We start from the raw sequence: 19312 nt of genomic DNA on the forward strand, positions 1-19312 counted from the left end.
GAAGGCTGTTACACAGTCTGGGGCCAGCCACAGAAAAAGCCTTCCCTCTCCCCCCCGCTCCCCCAGGAAAGCCTCCCTGCTTGACCTCAGTGTTCTGGCAGGTTCATATGGGTGCAGGCACTCCTTAAGATAATAGTCGCCATCATTAGATATGTAGTGTTTTGAGATAGTTAATGCTCATTGTTGTCATTGAATTGCATATAGTTTTATATTTTTAATTATGTGTGTAAGCTGCTCTAAACCTGGCCTTGGCCTGGGAAGAATGAAGTAATACATTTAATAATTTTTTTAAAAAAATAGTGTTAGACAGATTCTGCACCCCTCCCAGCAATGGATTTCACTGATGGAAGGGGGGGTCTGGGTTTTGCCAGGTCTTTCTTCTCTCTGCGTCTCTCTAACACCCTCTATGCTATTCCAAGGATTCCCTTATACTCCAAGAGGATAATTTTAGGGCATATTGAGCTACAGTAGGAGGGAAGAGGCCAGGAAGGTACACTCTACTGATGGAGGTCCTTCTGTCAGCAGATTTTTCACCAGGATCCCAAACTACATCTGGAATTCCTTCTGGCTGCCAAAGCAAATCCATTGCTGAAGGCTAGATGTGTTGATTTGCTTACTGAATTTCTTACATGGATTTATTGCTCTTATAATCAGTATTTCTGCCTTCATGTCTGTGGCTTGTTCTACAGAAGTTTAAAAGAAAAGTAGTTTGTGAATGAACGTAATGGAAGTGTACTCATCTTCCAACTCTGTACACAAGGCAGGGATTCTCTACGCAGAATGGTATGATGTGTGGTTCTTAACAGGATTAGCAGGAAGTCAGTAGACTAAGTGAAGAGGCCTTACTGAGAAATTACAGAAGAAGCTTTGTTACTCAGTCATTTCTGCATAGCAATTCAAGCTTAAGTCAGTCGACTGATACGTGCTATACAATGTCACTGAATAAAGACACCCACATACTGCTTTCAGAAACACGTGTTTGTCCATGTGGTTGAGAATGCTCTGCAAAATTTAGTCAATAGGTATATTCTCTGTGAATCTCTAGGAAATCAGCTTGATGTGGCTGACCAAGTCAGTTTGCTAAAAATATAACTTAAGTTTCCCTAAGGCAAGGCAGAAAATGAATAAACTCATTCTCTCATTGAAGACGCCAAATCCACACCTATGAACTAATTCTCCAACTCTTTCTTAATGCCGTTTTACCAGTTTATCTTGTTGACTTCAGAACTTGGCATGGTTTTGGTGTGTATGAGTATCTTTTCCACTTCTCATGATCATCATACACAGCTAGAGAGTTCCCATTGCTCTAGGGTTTGGCAGAAGCTACAGATAAATAAATGTGTAGGAGATCCTGGGGAGCTGGGGAAAGCGCTATTCCCAGCTATTTAAAGCAAGGGGAAAATTACTTTAACCAAGAAAGAGGTGAAGAGAGGTGTCGTGTTCCAATAGAGCTTTTTGGGTTTTAAAAAATGCAGTGGAAAGTGAATTTGACAATGAACATCATATAGACCAGCTCACTTATTTCTAAAAATGAAGCCAAGAATTGAGCTTCATTTGGAGGGTATATAGTGTCACTATTCTTTCTGCATTGTTTCAAGCCAACTGCTTTTGTGTATGTGCAAAAGTGAATGCTCCTGATCTCTCTGGCCAAGATCTAGATTACCAGAAATAAGGAAATGAGAGGATGATAGAGACCAGATGGTTAATTGTGGTAAGGTGAATTGGATGGTAGGTAATTGTGAGTTTCACAGAGGATGAATGTTGGAGATAGCATTGGTGAATAGATTTGGGAAAGTTGTCAGATGGAGATTGGATGGTAAAAGACATTTAAACACTGATGGCATCAGAACTGGTAGATTTTGATTGAAATTCTTGGGTGTATGACCTGTGGCATCTGCTGGATTGATTGTTGGACCTTCCAGACCATTAGATCTTTAGAATAATTGGCTTTGTGTGCATGAGTCTGATTATACACAAGATGTCTGCTGTACTGCAAGGGCCTATATCTGTCATGGCAAGATATCGTATACGGACATATTAGTTCAAGTCCCACTTCCACCTTCCATTCCCTCTGCGACAAGCAACACCACTTCTAGCACAACTTTAATTTACTTTGCCACCAGAGCAGGTCAGATTTGCCAGTGAGCACAGCTTTGCCCTGGACATCTTCCCTCCACCCAGTCAGCCCACTTAGCTTTACCCTTCCCACATTGCCATCCACGCCTTTCCCCTCACCCCCTCTTTCACATAGCCGGCTCCTTCCTGCTTCCTACTCTTTCTGCTGGCATCTTTTAGTAACCAGCATGTGGAAGTCAGAGAAAAGAAGCTCAACCACACAGGCTTCTCAATATAATATATATCTCCCCCACCACTCTAGGAGTGGCAGGGATATGTGGGGATTGTGTGGCTTTTTAAAAAGTGGTTTCAACTTGAAGCATTTGTACCATATTAGATCTATCGAAATAATGATAAATCTAATAAAGGAAGCCTCTCTTCCTGTGGCATCAGCAGTGGCATGAAGTATATGTGCGGAGGAAAGGGAGAAAATAACAGTTCTAGGACATGGATCACCCTTCTTCAGCAGCTTGTGGTCCAGGGAATTGCTTGGCCTCTTTCATGGAGGGGGTGGGGGGGATTATTTTTTGGAAAGACTACAATATTGTTATAACTGCTATAACAGCAATATAAATTTAATTTAAAGCCAGCAATCATGAGACTACTGGGTTTGATGGTATCTGTGCCTTTAAGAGTGAGTTAATGGGTGGAGTTAAGAGAACTGGGAAAAGCAGGCCCAGGAATGTTCAGCAGTGCTTCCTTGTGTGCAATCAGAGAAATGCAAGGAGTGCCCACAACATCCTTACTGCATAGTGAAAAGCCCCAAGGTAAGCCTTCCATACATAATGGGCTTCTAAGTGCAGAGGGGAAAGATCTCCAACCCTGGTGCTACAAATTGGGCATTTGATTTATTTTCCTGCAGCTAGCTCTTAAGAGTTTTGAAGACTGTGTCCATATTCATTTCTACATTATGAAATTATATAGCATAGTATAAAGGAAAAAGTAAGTTATATTTAACAAGGTAGTAGTTGCCACACTAGATCAAAACAAAAATTGTTTTCACCCTGCACTGTATCACCAACATCAATCAGCCAGATGCTTGTGGAAGTTTACAACACTAGCAGACTATAAAGGTTGTGGCTGGCTCCTATTGTTTGTTCCTAGCAATTCGTACTCAGAAATACATTGTGTGTGTGTGTGTGTGTGTGTGTGTGTGTGTGTGTGTGTGTGTGTGTGTGTGTGTGTGTGTGTGTGTGTGTGTGTGTATATAAATGTATTTATTTCCAGATGCACAAAAGGAAAGCCAAATTTTGCTGATTTACCCCATCCTTAAGATATGTGAACTATGTTAAGTTTCTTTAACTCCTCTTGATAATTTTTTTTAAATTAACAATGTATTATTGGGAGCCAAGCTACATGTTCAGAAATATCAAGTGGTACAGCCCTTGTGGAATTGTTAAGTTTTCAGACTGTAGGAGGTTTGGAAATTACATGCTTGAATGCTCACCATATAAGAAATGTCCTATAAAAGAAGTTAACATGTGAGATGAAGGGCTCTGGTCTTGGGTGCCTATCCTGCATCCTGATATGCTTGTGTTTTGATTCATGGAAACATCATAAATCATATTGTTCTTCACTTGCAGTAGCAGATTTAGGGGGACCCAGAGAGGGCAGAAAACCCAGGCACCACTTTAAGGTATCACGTGGGGGCTGCCATTGGGCTGGACAGCCCCCCCACTGTCCCCACCCCAAACTCCCCTTTTAATTGTTTGTTTGTTTGTTTGTACATACCCTGCCCTACCCCCAAAGGGCTCAGGACAGCTTACAATGGCCTTTAAAAATCAGAGAGTGCCTTTAAAATTCAGAGAGTCGCTGCAGGATGGTGGCAGCAGCTAGCTGCTTTCCCACCCCCTCCAGCCCACAGGAGAGGCAGCAAACAAAGGAGCAACAAGTGAGTCAGGTGAGTTCAGGCGCTGGGCAATCCCTGGCCAGTCAAGTCAGTTGGGCCCTCCCTGGTGCGGTGGCAGGCTGCTCTGTTGGTGTTAGACTTCCATGTAGCTGCTTCTTTGCCCGGCTTATAAGTCTGAAGTTACACAATCTAAAAAGAGTTATCTTAATTGATAATTTCTGAAGTGGAATTTTGCTTTTGAGGGAGTTCTCACAAATGCAGTTGCTCTCTTCTTTCTGGAAGCGAAGTACAGTTTGATGACTGTCACATCCTTTGGGTGACCTGCTGCCGCCACTTTAATCTGTATGTTTCAGTTGCTTCAGTGGAACCTGTGCCGTACATGGAATTATGGCCTTCATGAATGTGTAAATAAATATTTCTACTGTCCTATTGTGGGCTACTTCTATTCTTTTAGAGATAAATAGTAAACGTAAAGCATGCAAAGTCTTGCATGCCTGGCTGATAAAACTGCCCCCTCTACTGTTCACTCACAGGGATTTCTAACACTGTAATTATAGACCAAACTGAAATCTTCAATTAGTTGTGCGATTAAGTGAAGAACTTTGCCAGTGGATGTCAATACTGTAGCTTTCACCTGTCATGTTAAAAAAATCTTGAAAAATAGGGCTACAGCTTCTGCAGCTTTCTTTTCATTTATACCTATATTCATCTTTTCTGTATATTTATTCATTTCTGGTATCTCTGCATAGGTCTGATCTCTCTTCTGTTCATGCAACCTTTGAACAAGAGACACCTAGGGCCTAGCCACATGTTACGGTTTTCTGAGGATATCTCCTGGTCAGATGGGAAAGTGTGTCCTGAAATACCGGACTTCACAGATGTGTGCAGGTCTGATTTCTGTCGGAATCACAAGTGTATGGAGAGAGTGCCAGTGAATTAAGGTGCAGACCTTATGATACGTATATCTCAACACTGATAAGAACATAAGAAGAAAATAAGAAAGAGCCGTGATGGATCAGACCAGAGTCCATCTAGTCCAGCACTCTGCTACTTGCAGTGGCCCACCAGATGCCTTTGGGAGCTCACATGCAGGATGTGAAAGCAATGGCCTTCTGCTACTGCTGCTGCTCCCGAGCACTTGGTCTGCCAAGGCATTTGCAGTCTCAGATCAAGGAGGATCAAGATTGGTAGCCAGAGATTTATTCATGATCTTTGATCCCCTGATACATTTAGCTGCTAGGGGTTTGAGCTGGTCAGTCCTCTTCTCCCCTTCCCATTTCTTAGTTGCTCCCCCCGCCCCGCCCACATCAATATTTAACATCCCTTAATATTTTATTCTAGCATGTCCAGGGGGATATCTACAGAAAATGGGGCTCGAGGCAAGTACTAAAACTGTGCCTGCCCACCATCTGAAACCCATCTTGTAGATAACTGTACCACAAACAGGCATAGGGTCACACACCACCAAGAACAATAACCCACCATGTTCACCCAAAGAACGGTTTCAGCAAAGCAGCTCTAAGCAGGTCTCTTCGGAGTTCTACACCAACCTATTCTATGTGGCTCATGCCAGGAAAGTGTTTTTAGGATTGCACTGTTTTTAGAGTGCTCAAACGTTCTTATATAGATTACTGCAAAGTGGCATCGCAGCACTGAAAACCCACATGTGAAACTGCCTTCTACTGAATCAGGTCCTTGGTCTGCCAAGGTCAGTATTGTGTATTCAGACTGGCAGCGGCTCTCCAGTAGAAGTCTTTGGCATCATCTGCCGCCTGGTCCTTCTTAACGGGAGGTGCCACAGTTTGAACTGGGGACCTTCTGCATGCCAAGCAGATGCTCTGCCACTGAGCCATGTCCGCTCCTCAACAGTAGCAGATTTATTGAAGCATAAGCTTTTGTGAACCGGAGTATGCTGGAAAACGGACACAATTTGTCAAAAAGGATTCTTTATTGCATTCATGTAATCATAGCTCAATGAGCATGCTGATAAATTTGCGTATTTTGTGATCGGGTGTCTTGGACTTTTGATGCACTGAAGAAGACACGTGGGTCGAAAACGTTGATCAGCGCGCATAGCGTTTTGCCATCATTGTGCTCTGCCAACACTGTGCTCATTCATTAGTATCGTGCAGCGGACTTCTTCATTCATTACACCTGGATTTCGTTTCCCCTTCTGGTGTGTTAGAGATGGTTAAGAAATTATCTTGAAAACTGTTTTTATTGACATTTACCATATGATGATTGACTATCTTATGAATGGACAGTTATTATATATTATGTATTGGGTATGTCTGTTTAAGGCATTGTTAGGTTAAGTCACTAATGCAATTATAATATTCACTTTGTTAACTTGTGTGCCACCTTGCTTTTTTGCTTTGTGCGTGTGGTTTTTCTTAGCCTGGGCCAGGCTGTCGTTTGCTTGAAAAGTGGATGGTGACATTTCTATGCAAAACTTGAAAGTATAGTACTTACTTAGAAGGAAAACTTGTCTGTCCATCCTCAGGCATGCCTTCAAGAAATACAAGGAGTTATCTTACATTCAAACACAACGTACAAGTATGAAAAGCGATTTTTTAAAAACCCTTTCCTGCATTTTAAGGGGGTCACCCTACATACAGGGTACTTACCGTTAACGAAAAGCACAGCTAGATTTGAATCTAGTAGCACCTTGGTTACCAACAAGATTTTTGTGGTAAATTGTTTTGAGAATCAGACAGAAGGTCCCAGGTTCAATCCCCAGCATCTCCACGTAAAAGTTTCAGGTAGTAGGTGCTGTGAAAGACCTCTCCTGAGACACTGGAGAGCCACTTCCAATCAGAATAGAAAGTGCTTACCTTGATAGGCCAATGGCCTGATTCAGTAGAAGGCGGCTTCTTGTGTTTATGCAACCAATGGAACAAGACAAGCAGCATTCTAATGCACGGATAGAAGCAAAATCACTATACAATAAGAGCAGGTGACAGAAGAATCCTAAACACCAGAGCACAAAATATGGTAAAATACAATAACTCTAATCAGAAAAGGCTGCCATACCTTCATTAAAGATGGTGTAAAAGAAGGAAAAGGTGTCAAAAATACAAACTGAGCAATAACCACTCAGACAGATGTTGGGGGAGAGGAAGATATTTTGAATTAGCTCCCAAAGTTAACAGTCCAGTTGTAGAAGCTGCATCCTCTTCTAGAGTTTCCCAACTTCTCCTGGGACACCAATTCCAGCTGAGGGAAGAAATGACAGAGCAGGACTGGTTAATGAAGGGGGGGCAGGGAGGTACATGAAGAAAACAGTAATACTTCCAGCCAACTGGTATCTACTTGGCCTAACTAGGTTTGCCAACTGTCTGGAGAAAACAGTTCCTCTCCTTTTAGTAGAGATGTTATTTACCATCTGGTATGATTTACCTTAATGCCAGTAATGTTTTCTGCCCAATTCCACACGTGAAGCCTGTATTAAAATGGCAGGACATTTTACTCCAGGGAGTTGTCAACCCTCCTGCCAGTAGGCAAATGCTGGCAGGGGCTGATGGCAGGGGCTGATGGGATTTGTAGTCCATGAACATCTGGAGAGACGCAGGTTGCAGACCCCTGGTCTAACACAATAAAAGACAGAGCCATAGATGGGGGTGGGGGGAGGAGGAAAAAAGACCCTGGCATTGCAGAAGTACTTCCTGCAATCTTTCCTGGATGTTGGCTTGCTCTGTGCTGCTACTGCATTTGCAGCTTCTTCTGCAGAGGCAGTTTCAGTGTATTTCGAGGACCCTTGCTACCACAGGCTAAGCCATTTTTGCACACATCTCCTTTTCTGTTCCCCTTTTCCTCAGGACTCACTCTCCTTTCTCCTTCTTTTCTGGACAACCTCCTGGACAACCTCATACCAGGGAGGCAAACCTGGCAAGATGGGAGTGTTCCTTTCGCCCTCCGAGGCAGCCCTTGCACAGGTGCTGACCTGTGCCAGCTGTGACGTTTTGGTTCTGAAGTGCAGCCCTATCCCTACTCTTCCCCTTATGTTATGTGAGCATGTCCAGTTCTTATTGAGCCATTTCAGGGTGTTTTTTCTGTCTCTTAAAAAGAAATTAATAGATTGGATCAGTAGCAAAGCTGCAGTGGGGTAGGGGGGGTGCCGCACCCTGGGCACGTGCCATTGGCATCACCTGAGAGCGGAAAATTACCCCCAGACCCCCCGCCCCAAGGGCAGGTGTGGGTGAGGCGGGGGAAGGGCACATGGGCAGGTTGTGTCCCGGGCGCAGTTCCCTCTCCCTCCGTCCCTGGATTGGATCATGAGGATTCTTTCTGACAATTATGATGTTTTCTGCTGACACAAGGAACCTCTCTCTCATGCAAGGGGTTCATTTACCAAAGGAAGAGTTTAGTGCATTAGTGGGAGGCCCCTTGCACAAAGAAAAACAGTGTTGTTAGCTAAACAGATCTATGGGATTCTGTCTAGTATTTTTCTTCACCGGTGTAGAATTTTTGAGTATGGAATGCCCTTTTTTTCTGTGGTGATCCTATTCTAAATTCTGGGACCACAGTCATTATTAAATATAATCTAATGAGGTATATTATTTAATTTAACCTATAATTTTGATACCCTGATTAAACAAATGATCATCTTCCTGCAAGTTACCTGTATGCAGCTGACCAAGACTTTTCACTCTGGGTTCTATTAACTGTTGAGGGATTATAAAGACAAGCAAGGGGCTTGCAGGGGAAACATCATTTCCCCATCACTCACTATTTCCTCTTTCTATGAAAACTTCCATAGCTTTTTCATGTTTCCTACTCCCTTCTGCCTTTCCCAACCATCCCCAGCCAACCTAAATTTATCTGCCTTCCATCTTCAGTTTCTTCTCTTTGTCTCTCTGGCAGCTAGGAAAATTTAAGCGCAGTTGTGTGCTGCCTGCTGCTAGACCCTGTTGCACGCTGTTAGCAACCAGGCCCAGGGCTGCTGTGAGAATAAAATGGAGGACAGGAGAAAGATGTAAGCCACTTTGGATACTCTGTTAGAGAAAAAGGTGAGATATAAATGAAGTAAATAAATAATTGACTGAAGTCGAGGGCAAATAAAAGGTGGGTGGAAAGGATGAAAGGGAGAGGATATGGAGCATACCAGGAAACTGAAAGAGGAAATACTTTGGGGAGGTGAAAAATGAGGTGTCCCCACAAATCCTTAAGAGTTCTGCACTTGTTAGAATGAAAAACTGAGCCTTCATCTTTTAATGATTTAAGTTTAAAATATTAGCCTTTAAAAGAAACCTTTTAAAGTTATAATCAACGTTTAACAGATATAGTCTATAAACCAAATATGATGCAATTCCTCTTAATGACATGGTGCATTTTACAATGTGCACATTTAGCTACATATTGTAGTATCTTTTGTTGGAAACAACTTGACTGTAATTTAAAGATTTTTTAAAAATAAAGGAGGCCTCAATGATAGGCTATCATTTGTCTCAATGGTAGGTTACCATTCAGCTTGTCCTGTTTTAGACACAGTCAGAAATGTTTTGCATTTGGATTGGGCTGAGTGTTTTATTGCCTCATATTGAAGTGACATGCTGCTTTATTATCTTCTGGGTGAAATATGTATTTTTAATGTGAAGGTTTATTGAGACTTTTCAAAAGCTAGAAGTTAGCACCGTAAAACTAGCCTACATTTATATTTTAAACCATACTCTGCATTATTTTTATTATTGCCCAATATAACATCTCAGCCACTGCTGAAATCCCATCAGTCATCAATATATCTAATTCTTAACATGGCCCCATCTGTTGATACATATATCCAGAAAATTGGGCCATGGACAGACAAGATATATCTTTCTAACCATCCTGAGAAAAACCCTATATATGCAGAATAATCAAACAAATGTTTTAAGTGGCCATTTCTCAGCAACCAAAACAGTAATGTCTGCCTTCGAGGATTAGTTTCTGTCAGTTAAAGGCTTTCCAGGACTGTTTTGGTCTTTGAGGGAGGACTCATCAGGGCCTGGCCTTTCAGTAGCACTAGGCACATTGCTAGCATGGAACTTCCATGATTCAGTCAGATCTTCTGCTTGGTGCTTTTCAACAGTAGCGACCTGAAGAAAGCTAGAGTGGTGTAGTCAGTGGTGTATCTGCCTAGGGACAAGGGGTACCCCTTGTCCCCGGGCGCCACTCTTCTGGTCACGTGAGGGGCACAAAATCGGCCCCCCACGTGACCAGGAAGTTCTGCTGTCTCGTCGTTTTTGCGTGCCTCGACCCCGTCCGAGGCACGCAAAAATGACGAGACAGCAGGACTTCCTGCTGCCTCCAAGCCCCCTCAACCCTGCCGAGGTGGGCAGGGCAGGGGCAGAGCCTGGGGGGCGTCGTGGAGGCAATTTGTCTCTGGGCGCCATTTACCCCTGGTATGCCTCTGGGTGTAGTGGTTAATGCTTCAGACTAGGATCAGGGAGACCAAAGTTCAAATGCACACTCTACTGTGGAGTTCACTGGGTGACCTTGGGCTTGTCACACTCTGTCAACCTAACCTACCTCACAGGATTGTTGTGAGGATAAAATGATGGAGCGGAGAAAAATGTGAGCTTCTTTGGTGACCCATAAGGTAGAATGGTGGAGTATATTTGAAGTAAATAATAGCTGAAGATGAGAGAGGGTGGATAAAAAGTAGTTCTCTGGTGGGTGGGAAGGGGAGAAGGAAGCAGGGAGAGCTGAGGACATGGGCACTTCCACGAGGAGGGAGAGAGGAAACAAGTGTCCGGAGGGGGAATATGGGGGAAATTTGAGGTGTTCCTTCCAAGTTCTTACAAGCTCCCCACCATACAAGTGTGCCAGACATTTCCCAGGGAAAGGCTGGCAGGGGGAGGTAAGGAGGGAGGCAGATAAAAGTAAGTTGGCTAGTGGATGGGAAGGAGAGAAGAAAGTGGGGAAAGGGAAGATGCAATGGGAGTTTTTAGGAAAGGGAAAAAGGACATAGTTTTTCTCCAAGACTGATTTATGGATGATGGTGGGTCACTGGACAATTGAAGATGAATCTTTAGTTTGCCAGAGATGAGTCTGGACGACATGGCATCACGTTTCTCTCTTTCAAGACTGCTACAGCTGCAGACTTTGGGTTCTATTAATGCACTTTGAAGCATTTTCCCATCCATTCTGTCCTCGCCGGCTGTGTTTTTGTACAGATTCAACCATACAAAGAGTTCTGAGGAACATAAAATTCGTCTTCACTATTTTATTATATTTTGTTGGTCCTACTAAAATATTGTTATTGCACTGTGGTGGTTTGGGAATTTTTCTATGAATGAATGCTACCTGTAAACGTTATCTACAAAGAATTCTTTTGCTATGGATACAGATATATTTTCAATAACAAATGAAGAGGGTTGTACTCTTGTTTTCTATATGTTTTTTTTGGGGGGGGGGGGACTTTGTTCTGCTAACCAGTTTATACAAGTTAATTTTTTTGTGTAGTACACAGGGTGTGCTATTCTCCTGTAGCATCTTGTCATCAAGATAAGTCTGCAAACTTGCTAGACTTTTGTATTAATGGAAAGAATAGATTTACTTTACATAATCCGGATATTCTGGTTTATTTCAACACTAGATTTGAAACATATTTGTTTAAAGCAGAAAACGGTGATTATAAATAGTTCCTGGCTTTGTTGATATTACTCACCAAAGCTGTCATCATTCAAAAATATACAAATTAAGGGCCACATTCATTTATTTCCCAAGACTTCAGTTTCATTCAAATCTATTCTTACCAGCAAAAGATTGCAACAGGGGGTAAATACACACACACTGTCTATCTCTCTGTCTGTTCCATTTTTCCCATTCCAAAATGATGTTTAAGAACAGAATTAAAACTTCTAAGTTCTTTGTGATTCAGGCTATGTTGCAGAAACTTTGTTCAACAACTTTCCAGTTGGTTAGTACATAAGTTGCTATTTATTTGTTGTTAATGTTTACATGCACCAATTTTGATATCTGCCATCTGCTTATGCTACCTGTTCCCCTACTAGCTGTTTAGATCTGCCCAGGGGGCTGGCAGACTAGGTCTAGGAGACAGTAAATGCCTCCCTGAGAGAAGGGGTGGTCATCCTGCTTTGAAGTGGATAGTAGTGCAGCCTTCCTAAAGAAAGCTACTGTGGATAATTGAATAACTATTATCCAGTCTCAGATGTATCATTTTTGATCAAGGTAATTGAACAAGTAGTGACTGGACAACTTCAAAACCTGTTTGGATCCACTGCAGTCTGGTTTCAGGCATGGCCATGTTACTTCTCCTGGACCTCTCTGTCGTTTTTGATATCATCCATTCATGGCCTCGTTCTTCTGGACCCCCATTTAGAGTTGGAACTAGAGGGCTGTGATGGCAAGGTACTTTCTCAGCTCCCCACCCCATCACACCTTCCTGTAGCGATGACCAAATTGATTTTAGTCATGGCACATGGGTTGCAAGTTGTCAGTAAGGCAATGGTAGCAAATAACTGTGCTGGAGTGTGTGATTATTATTGAGGAATAAGAATCGGAAGTAATATCTGCTACATCCCCCTTCCCTTCTCCTAGATCAGTGATAGTGAACCTTTTTGAGACCGAGTGCCCAAATTGCAACCCAAACCCCACTTATTTATCGCAAAGTGCCAACCCAGCAATTTAACCCGAATGCTGAGGTTTTAGTTTGGAAAAAAACAGTTGGCTCCCTCTTCCTCCGCCCCACCGGCTCGAGCAGGGGCCAGCCTGCTCTAGCCTCCAGCAAGTCCCACGTGCACCGCTCTGTGCCTCTCTAGCATCTCTGCCTCCTCTGCCTCCCCCCCCCCCCTCAGGCAGCAGCCACCCAGAGCACAGGCACCAGGCCCGCCAACCGAGTCCTCCTTCCTCACCGCAGTGCGTGCATGTCGTGCTCAGTGGCCCAGGCCAGCCTAGATGTGTGTGTGTGTGGGGGGGTGATTTTCTGCCCCCCACATGACGAACTCTGTGTGCGCGTGCCCACAGAGAGGGCTCCGAGTGCCACCTCTGGCACCCGTGCCATAGGTTCGCCATCACTGTCCTAGATAGAATAATTCACACCAATACCTTCCTTTCAAAACAGAAAAAGTAAGTTTTCTGCCTTTTCTTTAGAACAGGGGTAGGGAACCTGCGGCTCTCCAGATGTTCAGGAACTACAATTCCCATCAGCCTCTGTCAGCATGGCCAATTGGCCATGCTGGTAGGGGCTGATGGGAATTGTAGTTCCTGAACATCTGGAGAGCCGCAGGTTCCCTACCCCTGCTTTAGAAAGTCTCAATGCTTAGTGGTTTGGTGGATAAGACAAAGTATTGGTTATTGCGGCAAGGGTTGGCAGAACTCTGCTTTAAAACAGTTACAAATACGCGTGCCCACAGCTTTACAGAATTGACAGGCTATTTCAGTCAAAGAGAGAAGGAGAGATTTTATTTGGAACTCGTCCTTAAACCCCAAAATCAAGGCCTATTGAAATAGAATTAGCTTGTCTCTTGGGATATTTCCCTCAATCCCTCATTAGTCCCTAGCCAACTATTTCTCTCAGGTAACACAAGATAGCAGCTCTGTTCCTGCCTCTTTAATTGGCCCCTGAGACCAATGTATGTCTGAGCTGTTTTCCTTCCTTGGGTGAAGCCTAATTATCTAACTAACCTTGTGGTAGTTTCCCCTGTTTTCCTGTTGTTTCCACAAGCCCTATCTGAGGCAATGACAGACCTCCCTCCATTTAACTCTCTCTCCCCCCTCCCACAAGGTTCCACAACCTCTCATTGACTGATGTCACTTAATATATGCCTATTTCCCTTCTTAGATGCAACCTTAACATAGTGATGAGGTTTGAGTGTGTCAGTTTAACTGAGACCCATAGTATAATAGAGTCTAAATTCCTAGTGGTCACTCAAGGTGGAATGGTCATAGCTGAGACACCAGACTAAGACACAATTAAGGAATTAATGGCCACATCAACAGAAGGGCAGGTCCAATGCTGATGGGGTGGAGGAATTCTGAAGGTTAGCTACTGGGCAGCAGCAGAAGTGGAAGATGAAACTGGCTGATGATCTATGATACAAAACTGCAGAGACAAGAACATGGGCTGTAGATGGGAGGGAGGGTGGATTGGGTGGGCTGGTGGCTTCTCCTGCTCTCCCTTCCCCAACTCCGGGGTCACTCTGGCTGGGCTCCATCAGCTGGCTCCTCATTCGCTGCTTTCTCCCCTTGATGTCATGAGTGTCTGGGAGCTACCTTGGTATGAGAAGTCTGATTGCCTGCTTGCTCCATGGCTTGTCCTTGGCTTTGCTGCCCCTCTCCCACCGTTCCATACTGCCACGGCTGGTGGTGGGATTCAAATAATTTAACAACTGGTTGTTTACAATCACCATTTTAACAATTGGTTCTGCCGAAGTGGTGCGAACCTGCTGAATCCAACCACTGGCCATGGCCCTTCGGGACTTTCAGGTGGGTTGCTGGGGCTGAGATGGGAGTCTGGAAGCCAGGGTCCTGAATAGGAGAACCTGGGTTGGTTTCTGAGATTGTGAAAGAGTGGTTAGGGGAATGGGGAGGCAGGTGGCAGGCCCAGCAGGTGGCAGGCCCAGCTTGCTGTCTTTGTCCCGCCTTGGTCTGTGGGGGTGGGAAAGGGAGGGCAGGAGAATGGGGAGGCTTCTGCTGGGCCAGCAGGAAGGATGGCTTGCCATCGTGGCTCCACCGGGAGTTTGTGAGTCCTGCATGCACATTAGTTGGAAGTGCTTAATTGCAACATTGCAATCCTTAATGAATTATGTACACGGATTATCTAAATAATGGAAACTTTTATTGATATCAGATTTTTTTCTTAATAATAATTTGAATTGCTGTGTCTGATGGCTGCTCTATAAATTATACTAAAATAAAACACTTTCTAGAAAATGCAAATGAATATCTGTGCAGAGAATTAGATTTTATTCAGTACTTCTCTGAAAAGGACCATTTTACAAAAGATATTTATAATGGCTTCCTCTTCCCACAGAGCTGCCACAAGAAGGTGATGGGGGTGGCAGGAATCATGCTCCCTCACTCTTCTTCGTGTGGTTCAATCTCCCACAGAATGCAGAAGAAGGTGATTCCTAACAAATTTCCCTTCTTGCTTCCTCACTCTACCTTCCATGCTGTACATGAGATATTGCTGGAAGAGCCTGTGAGTAATGTTTCTGGACAGAATATACTGCTGTAGGAAAAAGAAGCCAGTCAACTTGTTTTTGTGAACTTCCTGGTCCTTATTGTCACGACAAGAAAACTTTTCTATCATACTTTGTGGACTAGAAATTCATTCACAAGCATTAATCTCTGTTTAAGAAATGGTGCCTAATTATAATGTATAAAGTAGCTTTGAGTGTTTGGAAAAAAAAGTCAATTGGTTCATAAAGTAATATCTTGTAACTACTTCTTTGGTCATTAATGTTTTTTTTTGTTGTGTCGTTTTAGGTTTTTACTTCCCATGGACCCACTGTTATTATGCCAACTTGGTTCTGCTCCCGAGAATGGTTTTGTCATGTAGGCAGATTTGATGAAGGCGGAAAGGTGAGTACTGCAGACACACATAACTATAACTATTCTGTAAGGGTGTCCGAGCGAGCCCTGAGCCATACAAATCCTGAGAGTTGGAATTACTCACCAAAGAGAGGGACCAAGCTGTACCTAATAAAGAGGCCCTCCTGGCTTTCACACTGGAATGGGTACAAAGGGCCAGCATTCAGCAAGCATATTTTCTCAAAGCATTAGCACACCAAGTATATTTCCATAATATTTGATTAGTAACTGTGCCAATAATACTGTTAGTGGTCAGGCTCCCAAACAAAGGCACGGATGATCATATGCCTGGTGGAACACGCTTCCATCAGATGTGTGGGCCTGATGATCTTGGCGAATTCCACAGGGCCTGTAAAACCATATTGTTCCACTGGGCTTTTGGTGAGGCCGGCCGCAGATTCCCCCTCCTGGATGCCCCTGTGTTGCATGCTATTCCATCATCAGCGCGCCTGATATAACATCTAATTAATGTTGTCTGCCCCCTCCCGGCCTTGGGATTGGACGCCATCGTATCTGTATGCTGCTATGTTTTTATAGAGTTGTAATTTGCTTTTAATTGAACTTATTTATTGTGTGTATTGTTGATTCTGGTCTAATGTACACCGCTTAGAGCCCTTCGGGGGTGGGAGGTTCTAAAATCTAATATATTAAATAAATAAAGCTGGATCCTGGGCTTTCTAAAGGTGGGGAGGAGCAGGGTGCCTGTGAAGATGGGGAGAGTTCTGCCCATAGGCATGCACCACTCCACATACTGGACTGTAGCAGTTAGGGTGTTGGACTTTACCTACTCTGCCAGAAAACTCATTGAGTGTCTTTGAGCCAATCACTCTGTCTCTCTCCAGTGGTTGCAAGAGTACAAAAAGGGGGTGAGGGACAAATTATGTATTGCTGCCCTTGGAGGGAGGTTGGGATGACAATGTATAGGCAGGTAATGGTTTCGAATAGTTCCTGCTAGCATTCTGTTAGTTCTGAATAAATGTAGTAATAGGTGAATTGCAAGCAGTTCAGTGTTCTTTTGGATAATTTATGAAGTTACATTTTTCTTCACACCTGTGTATCCTTAGTATGTTTAGCACTCTGATGGTGGTCTGGCCTTGCTGCTGTCATACTTGACATGGGAACCAGCATGGTATAGTGATTAACAACAGTGGACTCTAATTTGGAGAGTCATGCTTGACATGGGAACCAGCATGGTGTAGTGATTAACAACAGTGGACTCTGGTTTGAAGAACCAGGTTTGATTCCCCACTTCTTTAGATGTGTGGTAGTCTTCTATCTGGAGAACTGGATTTGTTTCCCCACTCCTACACATGAAGTCTGCCAGGTGATTTTAGACTAGTCATAGTTCTCTCTGAACTCTCTCAGTTTCACCTACCTCACATGTCTCTGTTGTGGGGAGAGAAAGGGAAGGAGTTTGTAAGCCACTTTGAGTCTCTTTACAGGAGAGATAGGCGGGGTATAAATCCAAACCCTTCTTCTAATGACAATTAACCATGATTATATGAATAAATATAAATATTGGCACTCTACCTCGGCAATTAGTGCTAGTATTCCCTTTACCAAACAAATTGAAACAGGAGGCACACTTACCACAAACACACAGTGCCAGTTCCTGAGAAAGCAACACCCTTTCTAGAGCATAGGTATTTTGTATCGTACTCTCTCAGCAACAGTTGGCTCACCCTGGTTAATACTGAGAGGACTACTTCACCAGTAGAGAGGAGGCACCATAATAATGAAAAAGGTGAAAGAAGGAACTGGTTCAATTTACCGTCTGCCTTGTTAAATAATGATCTCCCTTCCCTCTTTAATGTCTAGCAGAGTAATGTTCAGGTGTCACATGGCTGCCAATAAGTACTTAAACTGACTAAAATGACTGCATTCCAATATTTCCATGTACTAAACAGTCTCCATAGCAGCAATCTGTTTTTCTCATTTGTGACTAAATCTTTACACCTGCTGTTCAAATGCTGGAATAAACTGCAGACACTAGAGATGTGAATTAAAATCCTTATTATGTAATACATTTAAATACACAAGCAGAAGCATTTGTGCAACCTGTTGAAAAGGAAAGAAATCCAGACACCTTACCACACGAGATCCAGGTTTTCCAGTTCTGTGTGAAGGATCCACTATTCTTTGTTTTTAAAATGCAAATTTTTAAAATGCAAATATGGTTACTGATATATATGACTTGCATGTTTTTCTGTTTTAAACATACTATTTTAAAATCACTGCAAAGATAACCAACCCAACAAAAAATATACTATGCAAAACTGAACTTGATTGGGATGCATTTCACCAGAAACCTGAAAGTTGTTTACATAGGTGACAGCTTAACCTGAGTCAGTGAGAAAGATCCACAGTTATGGTACCTCTCTCTCCCCTTCCTTGCATGCCACCTCTCACTCACTCCCCTCCCCCACTCCCCTTCACTTGCATGCCACCCCTCACTCACTCCCCTTCCCCCAGTCCCTTCCCTTGCATGCCATCCCTCCTGCTCCCTCCCCTTCGTCTCCCTCTGCTAGGGTGGGTGGGCCATGTCCAGATGCTGGGCCCCCTCTCTCCCCTTACTCCCTCCCCTCCCGTACTCCATTTCTCTTGCACGCCACCCCTCCCTCTTCCTCCCCTCCCGTTCCCTCCACTAGGGTGGGTGGGCCATGTCCAGATGTCGGGCGCCTTCCCTCCCCTTCCTTGTATGCCACTCTTCCCTCCCTCCCTTCCCTTCCCTTCCCTCCCTCCCTTCCCTCCCCTTGCATGCCACCCCTCCCCCTCCCCCTCCCTTCCGTCCCTCCTCTAGGGTGGGTAGGCCATGTTGAGATGCCTTGCTTGATTGCCACTCCTTTTCAGAAAGCAGAAGCATTTGGGAGGAAATGACCTCTAAAGAAGATCTTGAATGATGGGGCAGATTTCCATGGTAGTAAGCAGTTTTTAAGACATCTCATTCTTCCTTTGTAGGTGAATATTTGAGTCCACTCCAGAGTAGCGTAGTGGTAAGAACAGCAGACTCTAACCTGGAGAACTGAGCTTGATTCCCCACTCCTCCTCATGAAGCCTGTTGGGTGACCTTGGGCTAGTCATAGTTCTCTTAAAACTCTCTCAACCCCACCTACCTGTCTCTGCCTCACCTAAGAGGTTGTGAAGAGGGGAAGGGAAGGCAATTGAAAACCACTTTGAGACAAAGGTGTAGAAAAGTGGGGTATACAAACCACCTCTTCTTCAACTACTACCACCTGTGCCTTTAATTATCTACTTTGGATCTTTTCAACTGTGGCCGCTACTGTTGTGAGCCAGTCCCTGGGTGATGAGGACTTTGACGTAGAATGGATCCAGAGCTGGGTCCTCATGAGAAGATGCAGACAACAGAATCAGCTCCAAGGTCTTCCTTGCCAACCTGATGCGGTGCACCTGGGAGAGTCATCAGAAAGTTCAGACCAACTGAGTAATGAGCCAGCTGCATGAAGGAGACCAAGAAAGGGGCTGCAGCTACACAGTAAAAGGAGAAGTGCTCATCTCTCTGCTTGGTATGGCAAAAGGCTCTGAGAGTTAGAGGCATCTGCTTCTGATGAGGACTGAGTCTTTGCAGGAGCCTAACCCCCTTAGCAGGACGTCTTCCTTAAGCCCTGTCTTGGGCTTGGCTGGGTGAAACAAGTGTGATTCCCTAAAAAGTACTGTGTGCCTGGGCTCCTTCTTAGCCATTGACTCTGGTTCATGCCTTGACCCCTGAACTGTCTGACTTTACCTACAGACATTACCTGCCTGACTTCTGCACTGTTGGACCTGCATTACCTTGCACCATCCGCCTAGGCCACT

At 44.0% G+C, this 19312-nt stretch overlaps 1 protein-coding gene across 5 annotated transcripts in view; it reads left to right on the top strand.

The window, feature by feature from the left end:
* B3GNTL1 (UDP-GlcNAc:betaGal beta-1,3-N-acetylglucosaminyltransferase like 1) overlaps window positions 1–19312 on the top strand; it is a 240091-nt gene that overhangs the window by 151561 nt on the left and 69218 nt on the right. For all 5 annotated transcript variants that reach the window (XM_048491468.1, XM_048491469.1, XM_048491470.1 and 2 more), the window contains one exon: window positions 15395–15490. In XM_048491468.1, coding sequence (XP_048347425.1) covers window positions 15395–15490 — 96 coding nt within the window. The remainder of the gene's footprint in view (window positions 1–15394; window positions 15491–19312) is intronic.

The sequence above is a fragment of the Sphaerodactylus townsendi genome, linkage group LG03 (genome assembly GCF_021028975.2).
Source record: "Sphaerodactylus townsendi isolate TG3544 linkage group LG03, MPM_Stown_v2.3, whole genome shotgun sequence".
Lineage (NCBI taxonomy): Eukaryota > Metazoa > Chordata > Lepidosauria > Squamata > Sphaerodactylidae > Sphaerodactylus > Sphaerodactylus townsendi.